Source organism: Phoxinus phoxinus (genome assembly GCF_949152265.1).
Source record: "Phoxinus phoxinus genome assembly, chromosome: 19".
Taxonomy (NCBI): Eukaryota; Metazoa; Chordata; class Actinopteri; order Cypriniformes; family Leuciscidae; genus Phoxinus; species Phoxinus phoxinus.
Window position 1 is genome coordinate 25,388,887 of NC_136894.1, and position 21,870 is coordinate 25,410,756.

The 21,870-nt window shown below is 36.6% G+C and overlaps 1 protein-coding gene across 4 annotated transcripts; it reads right to left on the reverse strand.

Annotated features, from left to right (window-relative positions):
* Positions 1 to 218: 218 nt before the first annotated feature.
* On the reverse strand, positions 219 to 17,575 carry tuft1b (tuftelin 1b). 4 transcript variants are annotated; one of them, XM_079591551.1, is made up of 12 exons: positions 17,460 to 17,536; positions 12,823 to 12,991; positions 9,761 to 9,837; positions 8,049 to 8,169; positions 7,913 to 7,978; positions 7,597 to 7,686; positions 4,849 to 4,959; positions 4,531 to 4,751; positions 4,069 to 4,174; positions 2,621 to 2,704; positions 2,444 to 2,535; positions 343 to 1,167 (listed from the first exon to the last, which is right to left on the reverse strand). In XM_079591551.1, the coding sequence occupies exons 4-12, from the start codon at positions 8,079 to 8,081 to the stop codon at positions 1,095 to 1,097; spliced, it is 876 nt and encodes a 291-aa protein (XP_079447677.1). In that variant the 5' UTR covers positions 8,082 to 8,169; positions 9,761 to 9,837; positions 12,823 to 12,991; positions 17,460 to 17,536; the 3' UTR covers positions 343 to 1,094. The 4 variants fall into 4 exon arrangements, with proteins under 4 accessions (XP_079447675.1, XP_079447677.1, XP_079447678.1 ...); XM_079591552.1 differs by lacking the exon at positions 17,460 to 17,536 and adding an exon at positions 14,531 to 14,561; XM_079591549.1 differs by lacking the exon at positions 12,823 to 12,991 and having other exon boundaries at positions 219 to 1,167; positions 17,460 to 17,575.
* Positions 17,576 to 21,870: the final 4,295 nt, after the last annotated feature.

The window sequence follows — 21,870 nt, forward strand, 5'->3', positions numbered from 1 at the left end:
TTTTAGCTTCATTTCGTATTTCATTTGAAAGACAATGACATTAGTTTCAGTGTTACCGTAGTTCACAGTCCCATCAGTAGATGCCGCTAGTGGTCCGCCCTGAATGTTTACGAGCTCCAGAAAAGTTGTGCACAGACACCCACCTCTTATTAACGGGCTCCTTCAGTAATTTCAGCCAACAAAAATATGAATACAATTAGTAATTGCTACCAAAGATTGTCACCGTACATTTTAAAAATTAATTTCCATTTGCAATACACAACATTTCTTCAAGTAGCCTACTAAACAAAATGGAGTCGCTACACTTTTATAAAAGTAAAAAGTAACACACATAGTCTTACACATATTGCAAGCAGTCTTAAATACGTTTTATTTATTAGCCCTTAAGATAAATACATGTACCAGCTAAATACAATACCAGGGACATGTGCATAGTACTACAATTCCATCTACAGTAACACAATTTTTCACATTTAATGAGAGATGGATGGAAGAGTCTAGCACTGAATACAGTAACAAAACAAAAAAATAGTTCTTCAGAACACAATACAGTTACAGTTCCCAATGGGAAAAGACTATGCAAGGTAGTCAAATTCAGAGCTGTATATCAGTATATAGTATGTATACACAGTTACATAAGTTGCACAGAAATATTGTTTGTGTTGTATTATATATGGGATACATTTTGGCTTCATCAGATTACTCAAATTGGCTGTCAGTAACAAGATTTATACAATGGCTGCATTATCAGATTGTAAAATGATGAAAGATACACAGTGGCAGATCATTAGGAAACATGAATATCACCACAAGATCTACTACAATTAATAAAGTTGCTTGAGGCATGAAAATGTAGTGTATGATCTACAAATCCAATATACATGTGACATTACAAAAGCGAGACAGAACAGTCCTATATACAAAGTATTGTATTACTTATTTACAAAATAAGTGCTAGATAATGTACTAAACTGATGGATGTTGCATAAATGTTGGGAGAGAAGGAATGCTTGTTGCCATTTCCACAATGCATCTATCACTCACACACAGTCTCTGTCTCTTCCATCAGTAATCTTCATCTTTTCTCGTGTTGTTTAAGACTTGATCTCGACCACTTTGATGAATGGCAGTGACCTGTTTCCTGGGCTTGTTGGCCTCAGAGGTTTGCTAGAATACAAAATGGTAAATACTTTTTTGAATATCATAGTCAGAATTATTGGCATCCTAGGTAAATATGATAAAAGGCAGTGAAAAAAAATCTTTATGGTTTTTCCTTTTAGATCCCATTTTGAAATGTGTTTATTTTTTTTTTCTATTACACGTTGGCCACAATTAATGGTACCCCAAGAAATTCCTATAAGTAAAATATATTTAAGGTATATTAATTTACAGTTTTTACCACACCAGGGTGCAGGGCTGTAGTACACAAGTCCGATCTAGGACTTGAGTCTGGACTCAAGACCGTTTTTCCATGGTCTCGGACTCGCTGGTATTCGGACTCGGACTTGTCTCGGTCTCGGCCACTGGTTTTGCCAAATATGGCTTTTGGTCTCGACCGAGTCCAGGTGTCTTTATTATGTTCCCAGTAACGTATTGTTGTAATATCAGGGTCAGGGTGACTAGAAAGATGAAATGACCCAGACATGACTTCCTGTTTCAGACGATAATTTAGACGTTACAAATCACCAGGAAATGTTACGAATCTGCCTGGAGAGGACACGGGTCTATATTGTCTTAATGCATGGCGAGAAGGATAGTTTGAGTGGCCAAAGACTCTCCAAGGATCAGAGCTGGAGAATTGCAGGAATGAATTGAGTCTTGGGGTCAGAAAGCCTAAAAAAAATATCGAACAGCACCACAAGTTGTTTGGAAAGGTTTCAAGAAAAGTATCTGCTAAAAATCGTATAATGGACCCATGGTTGGGTCTTCTATCAGGACAATGATCCAAAACAAACGTCAAAATCCACACAAAAAAATGGGTCCCTGAGCATGAAAGTAAGGTTTTGCCATGATGACCATCCCAGTCCCCTGACCTGAACCTAGAAAACTGAAGAGGAGAAGCACCAACATGGATCTGGAGAGATTCTGTATGGGTGAATGATCTCTGATCTCTTGTCAGGTGTTCTCCAAACTCATCAGGCATTATAGGAGAAGACTTCGAGCTGTTACCTTGGCAAATGAGGTTGCAAAAAGTATTGAATAAAAGGGTGCCCTTATTTGTGGCCAATGTGTATTATAGAAAACATTTATTTCATAAAGAGATCTCCCTCCCATTTCCAATTGCTTTACTTAGATTCAATCTTAGATTTCAATCTACTTTACACACACACACACATACATACATATATATATATATATATATATACACACACAAACACACACACACACACACACAGTATACGTTTTCTTTTCTTTACATGTGTACATTATAAGAAAGAAATACCTGTAGACAACCTTGGACCCCATGTCGGAGTTATATGGCTCAGGCTCTTGACTGCCCGTATAAAACTCCATCCGGTCATGCATCTCTCTGTTCTGTAGGTCACATTTGATGTTACAGTCACACAGTGAAATGCAGGGAAAAAATAAAGAGGTTCTCTGAAAGAACACAGACACTGACCTCAGCTTCAAGGAAAGACACCCTCTCTTTAAGGTCGCCGATCAGTCGGTCTCTTTGCTCCATTACGGTTCGGGAATTTTGCACCTGTTAACGTGCAGCATGGACATATAATTAAATGAATGCAAGCACTAATCACGCTCAAACTGATTTTAAATGCATTCAAGGATATAGTTAATCAGGAGTCATTATTGAAATAAAATGTGCATAATCTACAGACATTAAATGGAGCTGGATTTATGAAGCATAATGCTTTTCTTGCTTTTATTTCATTGTTCATGGGCGAAGCTATTATGAGTAACATGAGATCTAAAGAGCACTGAGGCTGATCAGCAGGGAAATGACAGCATATTTTATTTATGACTGAGGTTGAGTTTCACTTCTGATCTATGAGCAAACACTATAAAACACAACCTGTTTGTATCACCAAAAAAGGATCTTCCTATTTTTTAATCTTGTCCTCTCTTCTACCTTTTTTGATCTTTATGAGCATATTTCTTTAAAAGTCAGAATGGCTACTATTTTTACAGTATATATATATATATATATATATATACATTGAGGGAGTATATATAAATATATATACACACACACACACAGTATATAGTACACACACAGGGTTTCTGCAGGTTTTATGAAGGTAAATTTAAGACATTAAGACAAAAAAAAAAAAAGGAATAAATTGAAGGGGAAATACGACAATGTGTTCTCTAAATATAAACGTCTATAGGGAGGAACAATGAGTTGTATTAGCAACACTTCAGAGTTGAGTTTGAAAATACAACTTTCAACATATATCCATTACTTTTTAATTCATTTTACAAATAAAAATCACCTTGAATCACTCCCAGCTATAGAATATTGAAATAACTCTTACTGTACTTTGATCATAATGCAGAAAAGTGGTTCTTTCTCAGAATTTTTGTCTTGTTTTCCAGTGCAGTTGTCTAAAGACTCTTAAATCAAGATACATTTACTTGAGATGCAAATATAGTCTTTAAAAAAAAATATTATGTTTTGATTTAAACAAGAACAAATCTCTGTCAATGAGTAATGAAAAATTCCCTTTGAATAAAATAACTTTTTCTGAGCCCATTGCCAAATATTTATACTTGTTTTAATCATAAATCTTTTTCAAGACTATATTTACATTTGCATCTCAAGTAAATGTATCAAAGATATTTAGATATTTGTATTGGAAAACAGGACAAAGATTTTTTTTTTTGTAGCGCATGCAACATTTCATGCCATGACTTTATGAAATCAATGAAATCCGCAGAAACCCTGATATAAAAATCCAGTCCTCCCTCAAAATGTTCTTTCATTGAATATCCTGTTTGACTTCAAAATACATCAAGATTACATAAGTAAAATGGTTTGCAAATGCCATTTAATGATTTGTCTCAGTGGTTGGGTGTTTCTCCAAATATCCTATGCACAGGAATGATTACCTGTTCGATCATGTTTCTGATTTTCCTTTGTTGACTTTTGAGCATGTCATCCAAGTTATGGTTTTTATTTTTCAGAGTTGCCAGCTCCTTTTTCAGTTGTTCAGACCTGCAGTGCAGAAAACCTGTATGTTTTATGTGTACACACACTCAATGACACTTTTAGTAACATGTGTGTAACAAAGAAATAACTGCATTAGCAACACCGAGGGTGAGTCTACTTTCAACGCACAACAATGAGTCACAGCAAGTCCAATTCCATGTGAGAGCTCGGCGTGACATTGAAGGATGGTTTCTATGGCAGCACAATGCAACTAATAGAGTTCTAATTAGGCCAGTGTATTACTTCCTAAATTGCAGGTGGAAAATATTTAATGTTGCCAAGGACACAGTTAAACATATGAGAACAATGCATTATGTATAGAAGAACCGCAGCCATTTGGGTCGGCAAAAACAAGGGCTCACCTGTCCTCACTCTCCATTTTCTTCAGTCCTCGCAGTTTCTCGAGTTCAGCCTCACTCGCAGCCAATTTTTCTCGTAGTGTGGCATTTTCCAGCTCCAAACCACCCATACGCTTCTGCATCTCTTCCACCTTTTTGCTCTGTTCCTCTGCCTTGGTTTCTGCTTTCTGCATTTGAGAGTTGTGATCCTCTAGAAACCGCCGCTGATATTCGATGTTTTCTGCCTAATGTGGGTTTCAAAAAATAAGGTGCTTAGTTAAGAAAAGGCAAACCACATTATGTCACCGTTATATAAATTTTTTGTAAAATTATATTTCTGACCTTCAGCCTCTCTTTCTCCTCCTGGTGTCTCTTCTCCATCTCTTGCAGACGAGTGTACATATGTTTGGTGACTTCTTTTAAGGCTATGCAGTTTTTATCATCCTCCTGAGCCTGTGCAAACACAAGAAAATATTTTAAAATTGCATATATTTCATATATTCATTTTGTATCATCAACCTTTAAAAATGTACCATGCTATTACAGTAAAATATACCAGTAATATGTATTTGTGTACCTTAAATTTTGTAGTACCTTAAAAAAAATTTAATTCCATAATATATAAATATGGTGATCAAATAGTACAAAAGTATATGATAAAAAGTGTAGCATCATTTGCAGCTGCACTTAATTTCATATTTGGTATATTCTTTTAGTATATTATTTATATGTTTAATATATTAAGATAATACGAATAAAGTGCAAAATATGCCCTTTTAGTCTTGATTTTGTTTGTTGGGATCTACTAGAATAGGGTTTCATGCTTGAATTTAAAAATATATATATATTTTCACATATTTTACATTATTGCTCCCAGTCTGTCAGTTGCATCCCAAATGTCGCACTACACACTATCTACTCAACCATGTAGTGTATGCATTTTATACAGTTATTTTGTCATAAATTAAGTCTGCCAAAGTTGAGTGCGTAAAGTGTCCAACATTCCACGCTTGTTTTTTGCGGTTAAATCATCCGAGTATTTATAGTGCACTCTTTCTATTTGTCATTTTCCATGTGAACACACTACTCGCACTATTTATACAAGAAAACATCATAGAATAGTGCAGAAGTGTATTCTAGAGTTGGGGTACTTGGACTCGGACTGCAATTATATAAACTCGGACGCACTCGGGTGGACTTACTTGACACCGACTCGGACAATAAGAAACAACATAAAATTAGGATAAGACATTATTAAACATCTCCCACTCTTAACTCAATTGGTTAAGGACTTGGCCTAGACAAGGTGGACTCTGACCCAACACTACAAAAAGCACAATGTGCTCTGATTGGTCGGCTGGACCAGTGTGTTGTGATTGGTCAACTGCTTTGAGAAGTTTCAACACTCGACTTACACAACTCAACCAGGCCTCAACCCGTTTTGTTTTTTTTGTGTATGCCTGGGCTGTGTGTGTAAAGATACCATTGACGTGGAGACATATATTGGGATTGTACAGAGATGTATACTGCCATCTTTCCTGGGAAGTCTATGGTTATTAGGATAAGACAATGCCACTCCTCATTCTGCATTCAGTTTTTTCATACAGTCTACACCTGCAGTCCAGATCTGTTTCCTATTGATAATGTATGACCCATCATAAAAAGGAGAATCAGACAACGATGACCACCGGCTGTTGAGCAGCTGTCTTGTATCAGGCGAGAATGGGCAAAAATTCTTGGTATCCTCAATTCCCAAATGATTAGAAGTGTAAGTAAAAGGAAATGGAAATGTGTGTGACACGTGTAAACATGCCTCTGTCCCAACTTTTTTGGAGTGTGTTGCAGCCATTAAAAATCTAAATAAAATTATATTTACAAAATACAATGAAGTTCTTCAGTCAGAACATTGGAAATCTTTTCTTTGTACTTTTGTTGTTTGCATAAAGGTTAAAGAGAATTTAAGAGAAGTCTTGATTTTACTGCAGTTTACAAAATGTGCCAACTTTGCTGTGAAATGGGGTTGCAAGTGGGGAATATTATGAAGTGTACGTTCCCGGAAGAAAACTCAAGACTGCAATTGAGGCGTATCATGTATACTTTGTGTTTTGTAACTTTGCAGACCTTTTTCATGCTCAATCAGCAACATAACACACTAAAGAAAGATGGAATTTATAAAAAGCATAATAGGTCCTCTTTAAATCAAATAAGTAAAAATATCCTCTGTGCGCATGGTGTGTGGATATTATAACTTACATGGGATATTCTTTTAGAATGTTATTTATACTTAATACGTTCTTTTAATTCTTTCTCTACCTTGTAGAAAAAACAATTAATAATAAGTATTAATTTGTTTTATAATTACCGTATATATGATAATAAATATAATTATTAAATAAAATAAGGAAAAAATATAGTCTGTGCATGGGAGGCGCTGTAGGTGTGTAGTAAAGGCAGAATGACAGGTTGTTTCCTGAGCAGCCACAAGTTTGGCAATGGCTGCTCCCAAAGGCATCATGTCAAGGGTGTGACTTTTCACAGGCAGAAGCGAAAAGTTAATGTGTGTACGCTCCCAAATCTCAGAGCTTCAAAGCACATCAACATGAAAACAATTATGAAACAAGATGTGGTAGTGTTTGTTTTTTGGCCAAATTATTTATCCACGTACGTCATCATTATCATCACATATCCTCATTAAAAGGGCTGAACAGAATCTGTTACTTTGTGTCTCTGTGTCCATTAACGTTATTATTTGGGAGTCCGTAAAGCAGAACAGGAATCCCATTTTCCATCCATTTTCAAACAGGGAGGTTATTCAATTTAGTTCAAAAAGTTTTTAGGTACTCAAGACTGAGGGATAAATACCCTTAATGGAGGAAAGGGGCTTTTTTTTTTTTTACCCACAATACAGCGTTCAATCCTGTCCAAAACGACTGAAATGTGATACACTGAGTGGACTGAATGTTTTCTTTCTCTTTCTATGGGAGTGCCTCTGTTTGTTTGCTTTTGTAAGTAGCCTATACATTATTGCTGTATAGGTGTGTATTTATAATGGTGCAAATGAATAATCTTTGTTCATGACAAATAGTTTACCTGACTTTTAGAGTGAGATCCGTTCAAAAACCCACTGGAGCCATTGGCTTTGCTAACAAGCACATCAACTTTAAAGCCATTAGATGGAATCTAGGGCACAAAACAGGTTATTTTACAAATGAGACCACTTAGCGAAGTCATTTGAAGAAATCTGCCAAGCATTTCAAAGCCCATGGGGAAAAAAACACCAGCAATACACAGTGTAGCAACCGAGGAAATAATGGATACCTACTCTAAATATCTAATATAGTATATATATATATACACACTGATTTTGTGAGATCCTTCAGAACAGGTAAAAATGACAATATTGTACCTTATTGTTGTTATTGTTTTGTCTGGCTGCCATTTGCTCCCTCAGAGTCTTCAGGCAGTATCTCACCTGAAGACAAACACATAGAGATTATGAACACATTTTTCATGGTTAATGAGTGGGCGGTGACAACACTGACCTCTTGCACCTGTGAAACCTCATCGGTCAACATCTTGACACGTTTCTGCTTCTTGCCAACAGCTGATCCTCTGCTCCGTATTGTGTCCGGTGTGACTTATTTGGTACTTCAATTACAATAGCTGGAAAAGCAAACAAAGACATCAGCACATTAGTTTTGAAGTTGTCACTTTGTGCAGAGACTTGCTTTCTAAACCCAGGGAGTCTGGCAGGATTCTGAAGGATGTTTTTGAGTAGGTGTATAATTGGGTGTTTCTTTTTGTATGTGCACTTTTGACCCTGTGGACCTTTATTTGTTGCTTCTGAACTATCAAATGTAAATTTTGTACTCGCATGATGGAATTTTTTGGAATAAAACCTGAAAAAAAATAAATGTGTCTTGCTAAGGATAATATTAGCATTACACACTAATATTTAGTGTGTAAATTATAAAGTCAAACAATTATGTTGTTTTCTAATATTATACATTTTTACATATAAATAAGAAAAACTAATTTATTGTAAATGATGCACAATAAAAGTATTTTGTTTACTGTTCAAAAATTTGGGGTCTGTAAGATTTTTTTTGTGTTTTTGAAAGAAGTCTCTGCTCACCAAAGCTGCATTTATTTGATCAAAAATACAGTACATAAACAGTAATATTGTGAAATATTATTACAATTTGAAATAACCATTTTCTATTTTAATATACAGGTGAAACTCTAAAAATGTGAATATCATGCAAAAGTTCATTTACTTCAGTAATTCAACTTAAAGGTGAAACTAATATATTATATAGACTCATTACATGCAAAGTTAGATATTTCAATACTGTATTTGTTATAATTTTGATGATTATGGCTTACAGTTTATGAAAACCCCAAATTCAAAATTTGAATATTGTGAAAAGGTTTTCATAAGCTGTAAGCCATACTCATCAAAATTATAACAAATAAAGGCTTGAAATATCTCACTTTGCATGTAATGAGTCTATATAATATATTAGTTTCACCTTTTAAGTTGAATTACTGAAATAAATTAACTTTTGCACGATATTCAAATTTTTCGAGTTTCACCTGTATATTAAAATGTAATTTATGCCATGATGCAAAAAATTTTTACATTTTCAGAATCATTACTCCTTCAGAGATCATTCTAACGTGTTCTAGAAATAAGAAGAAAAAAAAAGGTTGAAAACAATTGTGCTGCTTAATATTCTTGTGGAAAAAGTTATATATTTTCTTAAGGATTTTTTCTGTTTTTTGATGACAGTTCAAAAGAACAGCATTTATTCATCATTTATTCATCAATTTAATGCAACCTTAATAAATAAAATAAATTTATATATATAAAAAAAAAAAAAAGTACTATAGACTATTGAAATGTTTAAAGATTATTTCAATCTCAGTTTCAAAAATGTAATATTGTTATGGTGGATTTAAATAGTTTGAAGGTCTGTGTCTGGAGACAAGGGTAAAAGAATAAAATCTATAATAGTTAAAGGGATAGTTCACCCAAAAAAGTTAATTTTGTCATCATTTCTTTCTTCTGCTGAACATAATATCTTTTGTGTTCAGCAGAAGAAATAAATTCATGCAGGTTTGGAACAACTTGAGGGTGAACCATCCCTTTAATCTCTTTAATCGGGATATAAAGTGCCCTATAGTTAAAGCAACACACAATTACATGGTTGCTTACATATATTTATCTTAATATGAGAGGAAATGTGTGTACCTGTAATATTTTCTACGAAGTCTTGGCGATCAAATTCTGGATGTAGTTGTGCAGTGCCAGTGACGCTTGCAATCTTTCTAAGAGGAAACAAAAAAGAGACAAGAATTACATAAGGTGAGCAGGATAGATAATTAGAGAAAACGAGACAAGTTTCCAATAGACACTGGAACAAACTGGCAATTAGACACAATAAAAGCCCAATTATAATTATGTAATTTCCACATAAAACAGTACCATTTAATGAGCATAATGGGAACATATGTACTATACCTTTATTTCTATGACAAATCAAAATCCTTCTTTAAGGCTATGTGAATGAAAGATTGAAAAATTAAAGTTTGGTAACACTTTACAATGAGGTTCATTTATTAAACATTATGTATTAACTAACATGAACTAACAATGAGCAATACATTTGTTACAGTATTTATTCATCTTTGTTAATGTTAGTTAATAGAAATAAAGCTGTTCATTGTTTGTTCATGTTAGTTCACACTGCATTAACTCATGTTAACAAGATTTTAATAAAGTATTAATAAATGTTTAAATTAACATTAACAAAGATTAATAAATGCTTTATAAGTGCAGTTCATTATTAGATAATGTTAATGTAGTTAACGAATGTTTAAAAAAAGAATGGGAAAAAAACATTACATTACATAATTCAGGAGTTAATCTAGACATTTAAAGATGATGTCATGTTTTCTGTGATACATCGCTTTCTAATATCCTAGCTTAATATGGAGAGACAAGTATAAGTACGCTATAAGTAGGTGGATTTCCCTGAAAAAGTGTAAACACAATTATTCTGTGTTGCTATTAAAATGTTGATGAATTTATTGGACCATCCAAACCAGCCCGACACAGCGGCAAATTGGCAATGGCGCAACCAAAACAGTCAGTGTTTGAAAACAGTCATCATTTTTGCAATTCTCAGTACAATTGCGACACTTAATATTCAGTAATATTATTGATTTGACTGCACTGACACTATCGGATGAGAACAAAACACGATTTTTGCAACACTGACACATTGACTCGAGCTGAATAATAAAGAGCTGCTTATAGCTACATTTGAACTAATTTTATAATTAATTTAACTTTACAGTTATTGAACTGATCGTTATTTTCTTGTTTATCACTGTGAATCTGCTTTGACAATCTGTATTGTAATAAAGCACAAAATAAATAAAGGTGACAAACAGGTTTCCCTTTCAAAATGACAAAACCCATTTATAAATCATGACAAAGCATTTACAATGGCAAACAAAGTTCTATTAACGTATTCAACAACCTGTGGTTTACTATAAATCAACTTGTTCCTGCAGACAACCGAGTAACATCCGTTTCAGAGGAAGTGATTACACCTAACAGAGATGTCAACATGTCCATGCAGGAGAACAAGAGGAGAAAAGGTTTAGATCGGACCACAGACAGCAGAAAGAGATAATGAATAAGAGAGAGACTGCTGATTCACTCCACTGCCAGTTACACCAGATACCAGTGAAGGGTGGAGGCACGACATGAGCGTCTGTGTAAACAGATGGTGAGCCTTGTATGGAAGTCAATAATAAGAGGTGTAGTGGCTTTACCAGGTTAGTATGAGCTGCCTCTGAGCTTAATGGTAATGGTTCTTAAAGAGATAAGAACACAGTTTGTGGATTATGCGTGTCACCGCTGTCTGGGTCACTGCTGTGTGTGAAATACCACAAATGTTAAACACACAACATGAATGCAATAACACACTACAGGACAACGTAAATGATCTGCTGGTCAGGTTGATCAAAGCCATATCTGATAGAATTAGCTAAAAAATGTTCCAATATATTAAGTTTCTTTTAAAGAAATGCTGATATGTTGTGATATTATATTATACTTATATACACTATTTTTCTAAAGTTTTTTAAATATATTAATACTTTTACTCAGCAAGGATGCATTAAATTGATCAAAAGTGATAGTAAAGACAATTACGTTATAAAAGATTTCTACTTTAAAGCTTTTTCCTCTTTGTCGCCATCTCGGTTCGAAATCTGCAATTGCTGTTATTGACTTTAAGCGAGTTGTGTCTCAACACGGCACAACGCGGATGAACACGTTTTGAGGAGAATGTGCGGCTGTCATTCACCGCGCCGGTGTAGATAGTGTCATTCGGAATCACAGATTATACATTTTGGAAGTATGACCAACTTAAGAATTTTCACTGGAAAATGACACCTGAACAAGGAAGTAACATCCACATTTGTTCTGACCAACTAAGTAAATCGCCTATCATATCACATCAAACCGTGCAAATTATACTAATTTGTTCTCAAATTGTTAATGTTAACAACATCAGCATTGCGTGACTACATTGAATGCCCTTTTTATTTATATTTATCCTTTTTTTCGCATGGGCCCGGTTGCAGTCTCTTTTTTTCTGTAGTCACTCCGAAGTCCAAAGTCTTTTGTATTTTACAACGGGTGAATCTTGTCGTTTTAACCTTTCAGGATCTGCCATCATATGAATAAGTTTAATTATATCAACTTCTGTGAGAAAAGGCTATAAATCTCCACCTCCAACATCCTCACGCAACATAGCCTACTAGCCGAGACTCCTTCTTTATGTGTACAGATGTGACGTAATGACGGAAAGACATGCTCGAATTTCCCGTGGAAATCCACCAGTACCACTGGAATTAAAAACATTATTACAAGCTTGCCGTTTTGAATCGAGCTAAGGCAAGCAGATAGTTTTGAACACTGGCTGGTTATGTACTTGCTCATACATTTATTTTGGATAATTTTTAACCCTAAAAAAGTTACGGACAGGAGCTTTAAATAAATGCTGTTCTTTTGAGTGTCTGATAAACAATCAAATGTTTATGGTTTATTTTTACATTTATTAAAAATAAGTGATTTTCTTTTACTTTGCTCCCATGCAATTGTATAGCCTACACAACACTTTATCCAGTTATGTAAGTTTTGCAGTGTACAGTTCTTATCATGAATCATTTTCGAGTCACTTGACTTGATTTTCTAGGACTTTCATTTCTGTCATATGTAAACCAGCCTGTCTTCACCTGTCTTCTATATTTCTGTGTACACACACGTTGCAGCACACGTGTGCATATGAAGTGCATATCGAGCTGAAAATCATCAGCCCTGTGATGTTTTATCCTTGCAGGCAGAACGAAGGGGACGTGCGCACGATGAGAGAAAGAACAACAGCCTCGGGGGGGAATCTGCAAACTGACACACCAAGCAAAGCAATTTAGAATATAGAACACTCTAATGTGACAGAAAAACATGCAGCCTGACAATCAACAGAAAAAAGTGCATTCTGGGGAAAAAAAAAAAAGTTAGTTTGAAAGGAGCGCAACCGCACCCTGTGAACTTTACAATCAAGACTTAATGTTCTCTTGTTGAGCTCTCACACACCCTTCACATTAACTCGTCCATCGGTCATGCAGCACTTTGCATTGGCCGCCATAATTACCTTAATTGTTTGTAGCAGCCTAATGGCTTTTTTCTTGGTGCCATTAGATTGATGTCCTTTTATGAATGGTCTATACATTGAGACACAACAGGCTCTATTTGCATAAGAGGAATTGCCCAGCTTCTACCCTATTGTCTACATCTGACAGCTCACTTAAAATAACCATTCCAAATGGTGAAGAAAACAGAATTAACTTTCAAACAGACTCTTTGTACTGAATCCATCCTCCAGGCTTCATTCCACAGCCTGTACGATAGACTTAAACACAGCATTAAATCAGTCCGGAGGTGTCCCATCCCCTAAGCCAGGACATGGAGAAGAAAAATGTGGGAGAAAGCACTTGCAGTTTGCTTTAAAAAACCTGATGGACATGTTGTGGCCAGGCTAGGTTAAAACTCCCTAAGTGCCTGGAACTCGTTTACTGTAAATGCATGGACGCTTTAAGTGATAACAGAACTATACACAACTGATCTGAACACAAGGTCAAGTATGAATGGAGAGTATAATGTGAGCCTGTCGGAAATTTAACTATACCACTGCAAAGAACTCAAAAGATCTAAGACGAGATGCCTCTCATTTTTTAGATTTCGATCTTTACATGCAGAAGATAATTCGGTCTTATGAGTTGTTTCAAGTTCTGATCATGAGGAATTTGCTAGAAGCGTACATGCTATTGCTGTTCATTTTTGTACAAGCATGTCTGGCACATGCTTGAGAGAATTAACAGTTAACAGACCAGAAACAGATTGATGGTACTAAAAAACTCCAAAAAGTCTGAGAGCACACTAAATTAATTTAAGGGTTCACACGAATCCGCGAAAGCGACTAAAACTGCTGTATTATTCTTCCAGGCCAGTAGTTGGCGATGTCACTTTGTAAAGAAATACTATGCGGAGATGACATTAGTATTATTTTCAAAAGGTTTGCATTGTCAGGCCCCCAACAACACAACACAACAACGATATGTGTAAAATGGAGAAGTTTTTTCTTTGAGTTTTCCACGTACAGACATTGTCAAAACGATCCCCATTCACACGGATCCGCACACACGACTAAAACCGCTGTATTCTGCTGCCAGGCCATTAGATGCCGATGAAACACTATAGATTGAACACGTAATAAGCATGTGCAAGACGTCATCGTCTTCAGAGTTTCGCGTTTTTGTTGTTTACAAGGAGAGCGTTTTCAGGCACCCAAAACGCTGTTGTCGTGTAAATGAACGGCCAAAAAGCGTAACAAGTTTTACGTTTTTGGTTGAAAACAGCGTCGTGTAAACAGCTCCTTAAACTCACCAACAGCAGTAACATGGAACAAAGCTAGACAAAGGAACAATGAAACATGAGGGCTATTTATACACAAAGACTAATGAGCAACAAGAAAAACCTGAACCTAATGAAACAATGAACCAATCGAAAAGTGACACAAGGAAAAAAGAACCAATGAAAACAAGACACTTGATGGGGTCAGGGAAAATCACATGACAAACCAGGAACATGACTGACTGATAATATGCAAAATAAAAGACATGTACACCAAATGTGACAATGTATGCAAGGGGGAAAAAACGCTAAATATATACAAGTCTCAAACCTTTGGAACCCAATTGTATAAAGATAAACATAAATGTAGGGCTGCCCCCGACTAAAGATTTTTCTAGTCAACTAGTAGTCGTTAATTTAAGCGAATAGTCGGCTAACAGCACATTATTGTGACACGCTTCAAAGAAGTTCACGGAGACTAAGACGAAGAAAACGCATCCTGTTTGTTTTCTTTATTTTACAAAAGCAAAAGTTTGGTTTTTGAGTGAAAGTTTCGAATTATGTATTACTCTTATCTGTTTGACCAAAAATGACACCGTATTTTAAGCTCTTTTCCACTTGAACACTTGGATGGATATGCGCCAAATAATAGCGCACATTTATCTAGGTTAACATTAGAGCGAGTGGCCATGTAAAGAGGCTAACATTAGGCTACTATACTTGCATATTTCAAATGATAAGCCATATTTGACATATTGAATGATAGACGAACATTTGGATTTCCTGCTCGACACATGGACCAGCCGCGTTAATGATCAGTCCGTCACGGCCTGTGTGACTTCGCCACATCCTTTGGAGTTGTTTTTTTTTCTACAACTAAACGACCAATTCAAATTTGGTCAACTAAGCCTCTTTTAGTTGACTAATGTTTAGTCTTCTATTAGGGGCAGCCCTATATAAATCATTCAGAAGTGGTTGGTATAATTAAAGGTTTGACAAGTTAAACTATTAGATTTCACTTGGCAAACATGTTCAGACACACGCACATGTCCATACACCCTTCAGGTGCGGAACAGAAGTTTGCAGAAGTTTTACTGGTACAGTAAAAACCAGGAATATCTGCTGATCTCAGTGGACTCCCAATAGCAGCCTTCTGCAAACAAGTGGAAATACAGTCAGCCCGATTACATTTGTACTTCTGCATCATGCCGTCATCTCATGCTGATATGAATCCTCTTCTCATGCAATCTTGTTAAGCCTTCTTATAAGCAAAAGCTGTCTTTGTTAAATCGGAATGTTGATGTATTGCAGTTGTTGTTGTTGCACAACTTTATTGCTGCTAATGAGAGACCTGTACATGTATTGACACTGATCCAAAAACAACAAAAGCTGATCATTTAAGTGGAAACGCAAATTATTTTGTTACATTTCCTTGCAGCTTTCTGTCAATGCCCGTGGCTGACAAGTATGCCCAAAGGTATTGTGTTGCAAATTCCTTTTTATATTTACATATTTCCAAAGTATCAAAGGTTTAGAGTATCATAATGGTGCTACAAAAAAGCAAATCAAAATCGCCACGGTTACACTCTAGAAATCTCATTTTTTGTTCTATGACACTCCGATTTTTTAATCACAAAGATTTGGAACATCATGAAGTTGAGCTATTTTTAGTCAACTATAAATTCTGAATCATTCTATGAAATACCACAAGCTGTACCTCACTGAATAGTACCTCAAACCATGCAAATGCATGTAAAAAAAAAATGTGTTCATTGTAAGGTTGACAAATGTTTTGGCCACTTGCCTTTGACAGAGACCTGCAAAATCTCCACATATGTGACATTTATATATAAATAGAGACATATTCTCCTTGCATGTGAATTTGTATTGACATAAAGATGACTGCTAGATTTCACACACACATGCATCTTACTCTGAAAGGCTATGCCATGCATCATCGAAGGCATAGAAAGATGTTCAAATACAAAAATCCGTATGGTGAGATTATCAACAATCTCATTTGTCCTTTTGATCGAGGGGGAAATGACCTCATCTTGCCCCCACTGTGAATCATCTGTGCCCAGACATTATCTCACAGAACAGGACTCGGTGAGTCAGCAAAGCACATAAACTTAGATCAGAATGGGTCAAATTTCTAAGTTGAAATCAGTCATCTTACTGCTATCTTTTAATGTGAAATTATGCAGAAATGTTGGTGCTCTGGACAACAACCTGTAGAATTTGCTAAGGAAATCTGCTTTTGATATTCAGATTGTTTTAAATATATGTTGACATATAGGCTACACAGTCTAAAACCTTTAAGCAAATATTTCAAACTACTGCACTGTCAAACATAGTAAAGTGAAAATGAAATAGTTTGCAGATGGGCATAAAGAGAGATAAACCAATGAGTCAGCATGTGATATTTCCCACACAGACGGCGGAAGTTAGACGGCATCTGATATGATACAGTATCACCAAACCATATCAGAAGAGAAGGTCGGTCATAAAGTGCTTCGTAGTTGGTGCACTTAAAATCACAGACTTATAATCACTGAGTATAGCCTAAAATATACACTAAACAACACAACAGTAAACACATGTTATGGATATAATTACATGGGGAACTTGCTGTCCTACTGCTAACACTTATTGGCTAGGATGGAACGCAGAGAAGCCACAAACATCTTTGTGTGACATTCTAAAAATATGATGTTGAGTGTTATAAAAACTTTTTCCCAGAAATAATTCGATACCTCTAGTAGCTTAAGTCACGGCGTTTAAATAAACTATTACAACCGAACCCGCTACTCTCACGGCTGAAAATTAAGCAACAGTCATCGTAATCCCAATTGATTAAGAAAGTAATATAACATTTAATAAAATTCTTTAAAATGTCCATATGTAATAGTTTACTATACCGTTCAACAATACACATAAATATGAAAAAAAGGCGCCTTACCTTGCCGAAGACTGTCAGACTGTCCGCTCTACACTCTGCATGTGTTGTATTGTGTGTTCTCACATGAGAAAGCTGTGTGTTTTCCTGTAAAAGGCAGTGTGAGTGAGATCACCACAGGACCAGCCCTGAAAGCGGCACTCTACAGCGCTCCCTACAGGACGACTCACACAACTACAGATGTAACAAAGAAAGACCTTTTTTTCTAGGAATAAAAATAGTAAACAGTCCTAAACAATTATATGGATTGTACTTTTGAAATATGTTTAAATCATGTACATTAATGTGAGGCCAGCAGTCATATGAACAGAATAATAAAGGCACATTTATTTTACACCTATACGGTCTTCTTCACACAAAAATGAAAGCTTGTTTCCGCCACAGAATAAATAAAAAATGCCAATGGCGACTTTTTATCTAGCAAATTGCAGTAAAATCTTACATTTTTATATATATCTCTCAATTCGAACTTTATAGCGATTGCGAGTTTACAGTGAAAAAGAAAGGACACAAAAAATTAAAATGAGGCCTATTAGGACATAATAATAATAATACAAAATTTAAATGAGGTAAATACAACATCAGATGAACAACATATTACATATTACACTGTGTAATTATTTAACAACATAAAGCCAAAAGAGAACCCAATGGTGACCAACTATTCAGTTGCTTGTAGCACTTTTAGCAGCAATAACTTAGCGATGTAATACTTTCTGTATGACTTTATTTCTGTATTTATTTAGGGATTTTGGCCTGCTCTTCTTTACAACATTGCTTCACTTCCTTGAGGTTGGGCTTATGCACGGCTCTCGGTCCCGCCACAGAATTTCAATCAGGTTTAGGTTTAGTTTGAATTTCCAAAATGTGGCGCAGTGCATTATGATCAAACATCTCCATTTTGGTCTCGTCTGTCCAAAGGTCATTTTTCCAGAAGTCTTGTGGTTTGTTCAGATGCAACTTTGCAAACCTAAATAGTGCTGCCAGAAGAAGCTCGCTCCTATGGCAACCTTTCCAAACATACTTGACCCGTCTTTTTCTAATTGTACTTCCATGAACTTTAACATTTAACATGCTAACAAGGCAACTGTCTTGAGTGTTTTGCACTTGTGAATAATCTTCCTCACTGTATAATGGACTTCAAATTGTTTGGAAGTGGCCTTGTAATTCTTCCCAGATTGATGGGTAGCAACAATTGCTTCTCTAAGGTCATTGCTGATGTCTTTCCTCCTTGGCATTGTGTTAACACACACCTGAATGCTCCAGACCAGCAAACTGCCAAATCTTCTACGTTTGATTAGCAGTGCCTGCTTTTAATGGAAGCAGTAAGGGTGTACTTATTTTTTTTTACACATGGCTTCTCTATTTTGTCCTAGTTTTTGTTAAATAAATAATGACTCAGTCTATGTCATGTGTTGTTTTTGATCTGAGGTTGTATTTATTATTATTTTAAGACCTGCCAAGGAACAGATGTTTTTTTATTATTATTATTATTATTGTCTTGATACGTAAAACCATAGAATTCAATAGGGTGTCTTTTCTTTTTCACATGACATCTCAGAATTCTGAGCGGAGCGGGAAAAGTCAGAGCTATCAAATTTGACAAGCAAGTGTCGCCAGCCAGTGGTGTTTTGAGCGTTACAATACAGTGAATAATTTTCCAAAGCAATTGCTTAAATTGATGCAGAGTTTCGAAAAGGTTAGTTTCTCCCATCATTCAAAACAATCTTGGATGTGTTGTTTTTTTGTTTGTTTTTTCACTGGGCTCACAATGAGATTGGATGCATCCAAAATCACATAAGCCTACTCTAGGCCTACTTATTTTGAATACGTACTAACTTTGTCACTTCTATGGATGTATCTGTGAAAATAATCCGGACATATACATTGGCCATGCTGTCATCATTACCATGTGACCTCCGGCGTCAGTTGTGTCGCTTCAATGCCCTTCACAAATCCTCTCCCGTGGCCTCATGGGATAGTAAAGTGTCCATCATATGCACACTTCAGAATCTCATCAGAAGACGGAAGTAGTAGGTCATCAGGGTACTTTTTGCCTGCTCTTTTATAAGTAGCCTACTGTAAATTCAGACATATGTTTTCTTCATATACTGGTTTTAACCTAGGAAATAGGCCTATGCAATTTCAGACGCTTCTCTGCTAAGTAGAGAAACAAGCAATGCTGCCTTAAAAAAGGTGCTACATTAGAAGGCAGCATAATTGAGGCAATTCTGAGTGCTAGAGGAGAACGCAAGGTAAAATGCAACACGGATTTTGAACTCAGAATTTCCTCAAGTTTTTCTGTAAACAAGCGCCAGAGGTAAGTTCGTCTTGCTGCTTTTCAGCATTTTCACTTATGAGCGCCACATTTTTAAGATGCTGTGTTAACTTAACTAACTTATAAAATAGGTATTCTGTTCTTTGCTGCAGTTGGTTAGAATTGGAAAACGTCTGAATTGCACAGTGTTCAATTCATTTTTGTCAGTTTAGTTGTGGACACTGGTTCCACAGGTTTTCCTTATCGAGTGTTAACAGTAATTTATGGTTCATCACGAATAGCTACTGGCAAGGAATATGTCACTGACAAGGAATTTTGTTTGCATAATTTGCATACTTTGGAAGAGTAATAGGCCTAGCCTATTACAGCATTTTACAATACATTTCACATGTACTGTATGAATATCTGTGTATTTAAACATTGTTTGGTCTTATTTAATAATTATGTAAAAAAAAAAAATAGTCTAGGCCTACTACTCTAAATTGCACTCAAACGTATTTAAACAAACCAAGTTTTCTTTTCTTTTTTTCTAATGTCAGTAGTGGATATCTAGGTTTATATAGCCCATATTTGCATAAATCAATGTGCTTGATATTTGCCTTCGTTTTTAATGTCAGCAGAGAATCAGCTGATACAGCGCAATTTCCTATTTTGTTTTCAGAAAAATCACGTGATCAATGACAAACGATTCAATGCCTCAATTTCTGTTGATCCATTGGCTTTGCGTGGCTGCACGGTCTGGTTGGTTGAATTTTGAATTGTGTGGTGTAGCCTACTCTGAATTTTCTAACCGATAGATTAGGCTATATTTAATTTATCCATAAATATATTTGTTTCTACTTTTTGGCCATTGTTTTTAATGTTGATGTGGTTTAACTGAGTAACTTACCCAACACACAAACACACGTAAGAAATTACATCTTCTACTAATAAAATATTCCTCCGCCGTTACACAGTTGATAAAAAACGTACTCGGTTACCTAACGTAACCTCGGTTCTCTCTAGAAGAGGGAACGAGTACTGCGTACTGAAAGTACGCACCGGGTAAAGTCTCTTTGCTCGAGATATTGAAGCCAAAAATGTATCCTTAAATTTGTATACATTGTCAACGCAGTGCAGCAGCAGTCAGACCTAGAGCGGGCTAACTCGCGCGCTCATTGGCTGCTCCGCGGCAACTGCTGCAGCCTACCACTGAGCTCCTGCTGCAGCCTACCACTGAGCTCCTGGCGTGACGTCACGCCCTCACGCGTCAAAGCCCGCCAAAGTGGGGGTGGCTTAGCGTATAAAAGAAAGCTCGAGGCTGCATAACAGTGTTTTTCATCGCATGAAGCGAAATGAGCTCGTTGCGCGACACGGCAGGGAACGCAGTACTCGTTCCCTCTTCTAGAGAGAACCGAGGTTACGTTAGGTAACCGAGTACGTTCTCTTACGAGAGGTTCTCTCGTACTGAGTGCGTACTGAAAGTACGCACCGGGAACCCCTGGTCAACGCCGTGTGCGCTAAGCAGTCACTACATGAATCCCAGGGGGGGGGGACGCCCCAGGGGACATAGATAAGTGAGAAATAGGCGGCCAACAGAGTGGGCTCGCACATGTAACATAAGCACTTTATAAGGGGATACACATACAGAGCGGCACCGCCGGTCTTATATTGAACACATCTACCCTTGTAGCGCAGTTCACCGAGTAAGTCGTTTAGGACTTTTTTAGACTGAAAGAAGTCTAGCCTGCAGGGCGGGGACTTCTAGGTTGTAAAACCTAACAAATGTAGACGGGGAGGCCCAGCCTGCCGCCGTACAAATGTCATGAATAGAAATCCCGCTGGACCAAGCCCACGAAGAGGCCATGCCTCTGGTGGAGTGAGCTCTAATGCCCAAAGAGCATTGCAGGTCTTTTGACGCGTAAGCCGCAGCAATAGCGTCTACTATCCATCTGGATAGGCTGTGTTTCGAGGCGGCGAGACCCTTGGTGCGCCCACCGAACGAAACAAAAAGCTGCTCCGAGCGCCTGAAGGCGGCGGAGCGCGTGACGTAAATTCTCAGCGCTCTGACAGGGCACAGGAGGTTCGCATCGACCTCGCTGCCTGATGCCGGCAAAGCTGAGAGTGAAATGATCTGAGCTCTGAACGGGGTGCCGA

Bases quoted from the DNA above. Each gene is read 5' to 3' on its own strand.
- tuft1b (XM_079591549.1), bottom strand. From the start codon at position 8,081: ATGTTGACCGATGAGGTTTCACAGGTGCAAGAG. The intron at 7,979-8,048 runs GTCAGTGTTGTC...GTTTGTCTTCAG, and splicing joins AGGTTTCACAGGTGCAAGAG to GTGAGATACTGCCTGAAGAC. The intron at 2,536-2,620 runs GTCAGTGTCTGT...TGTGACCTACAG, and splicing joins TGTCTTTCCTTGAAGCTGAG to AACAGAGAGATGCATGACCG.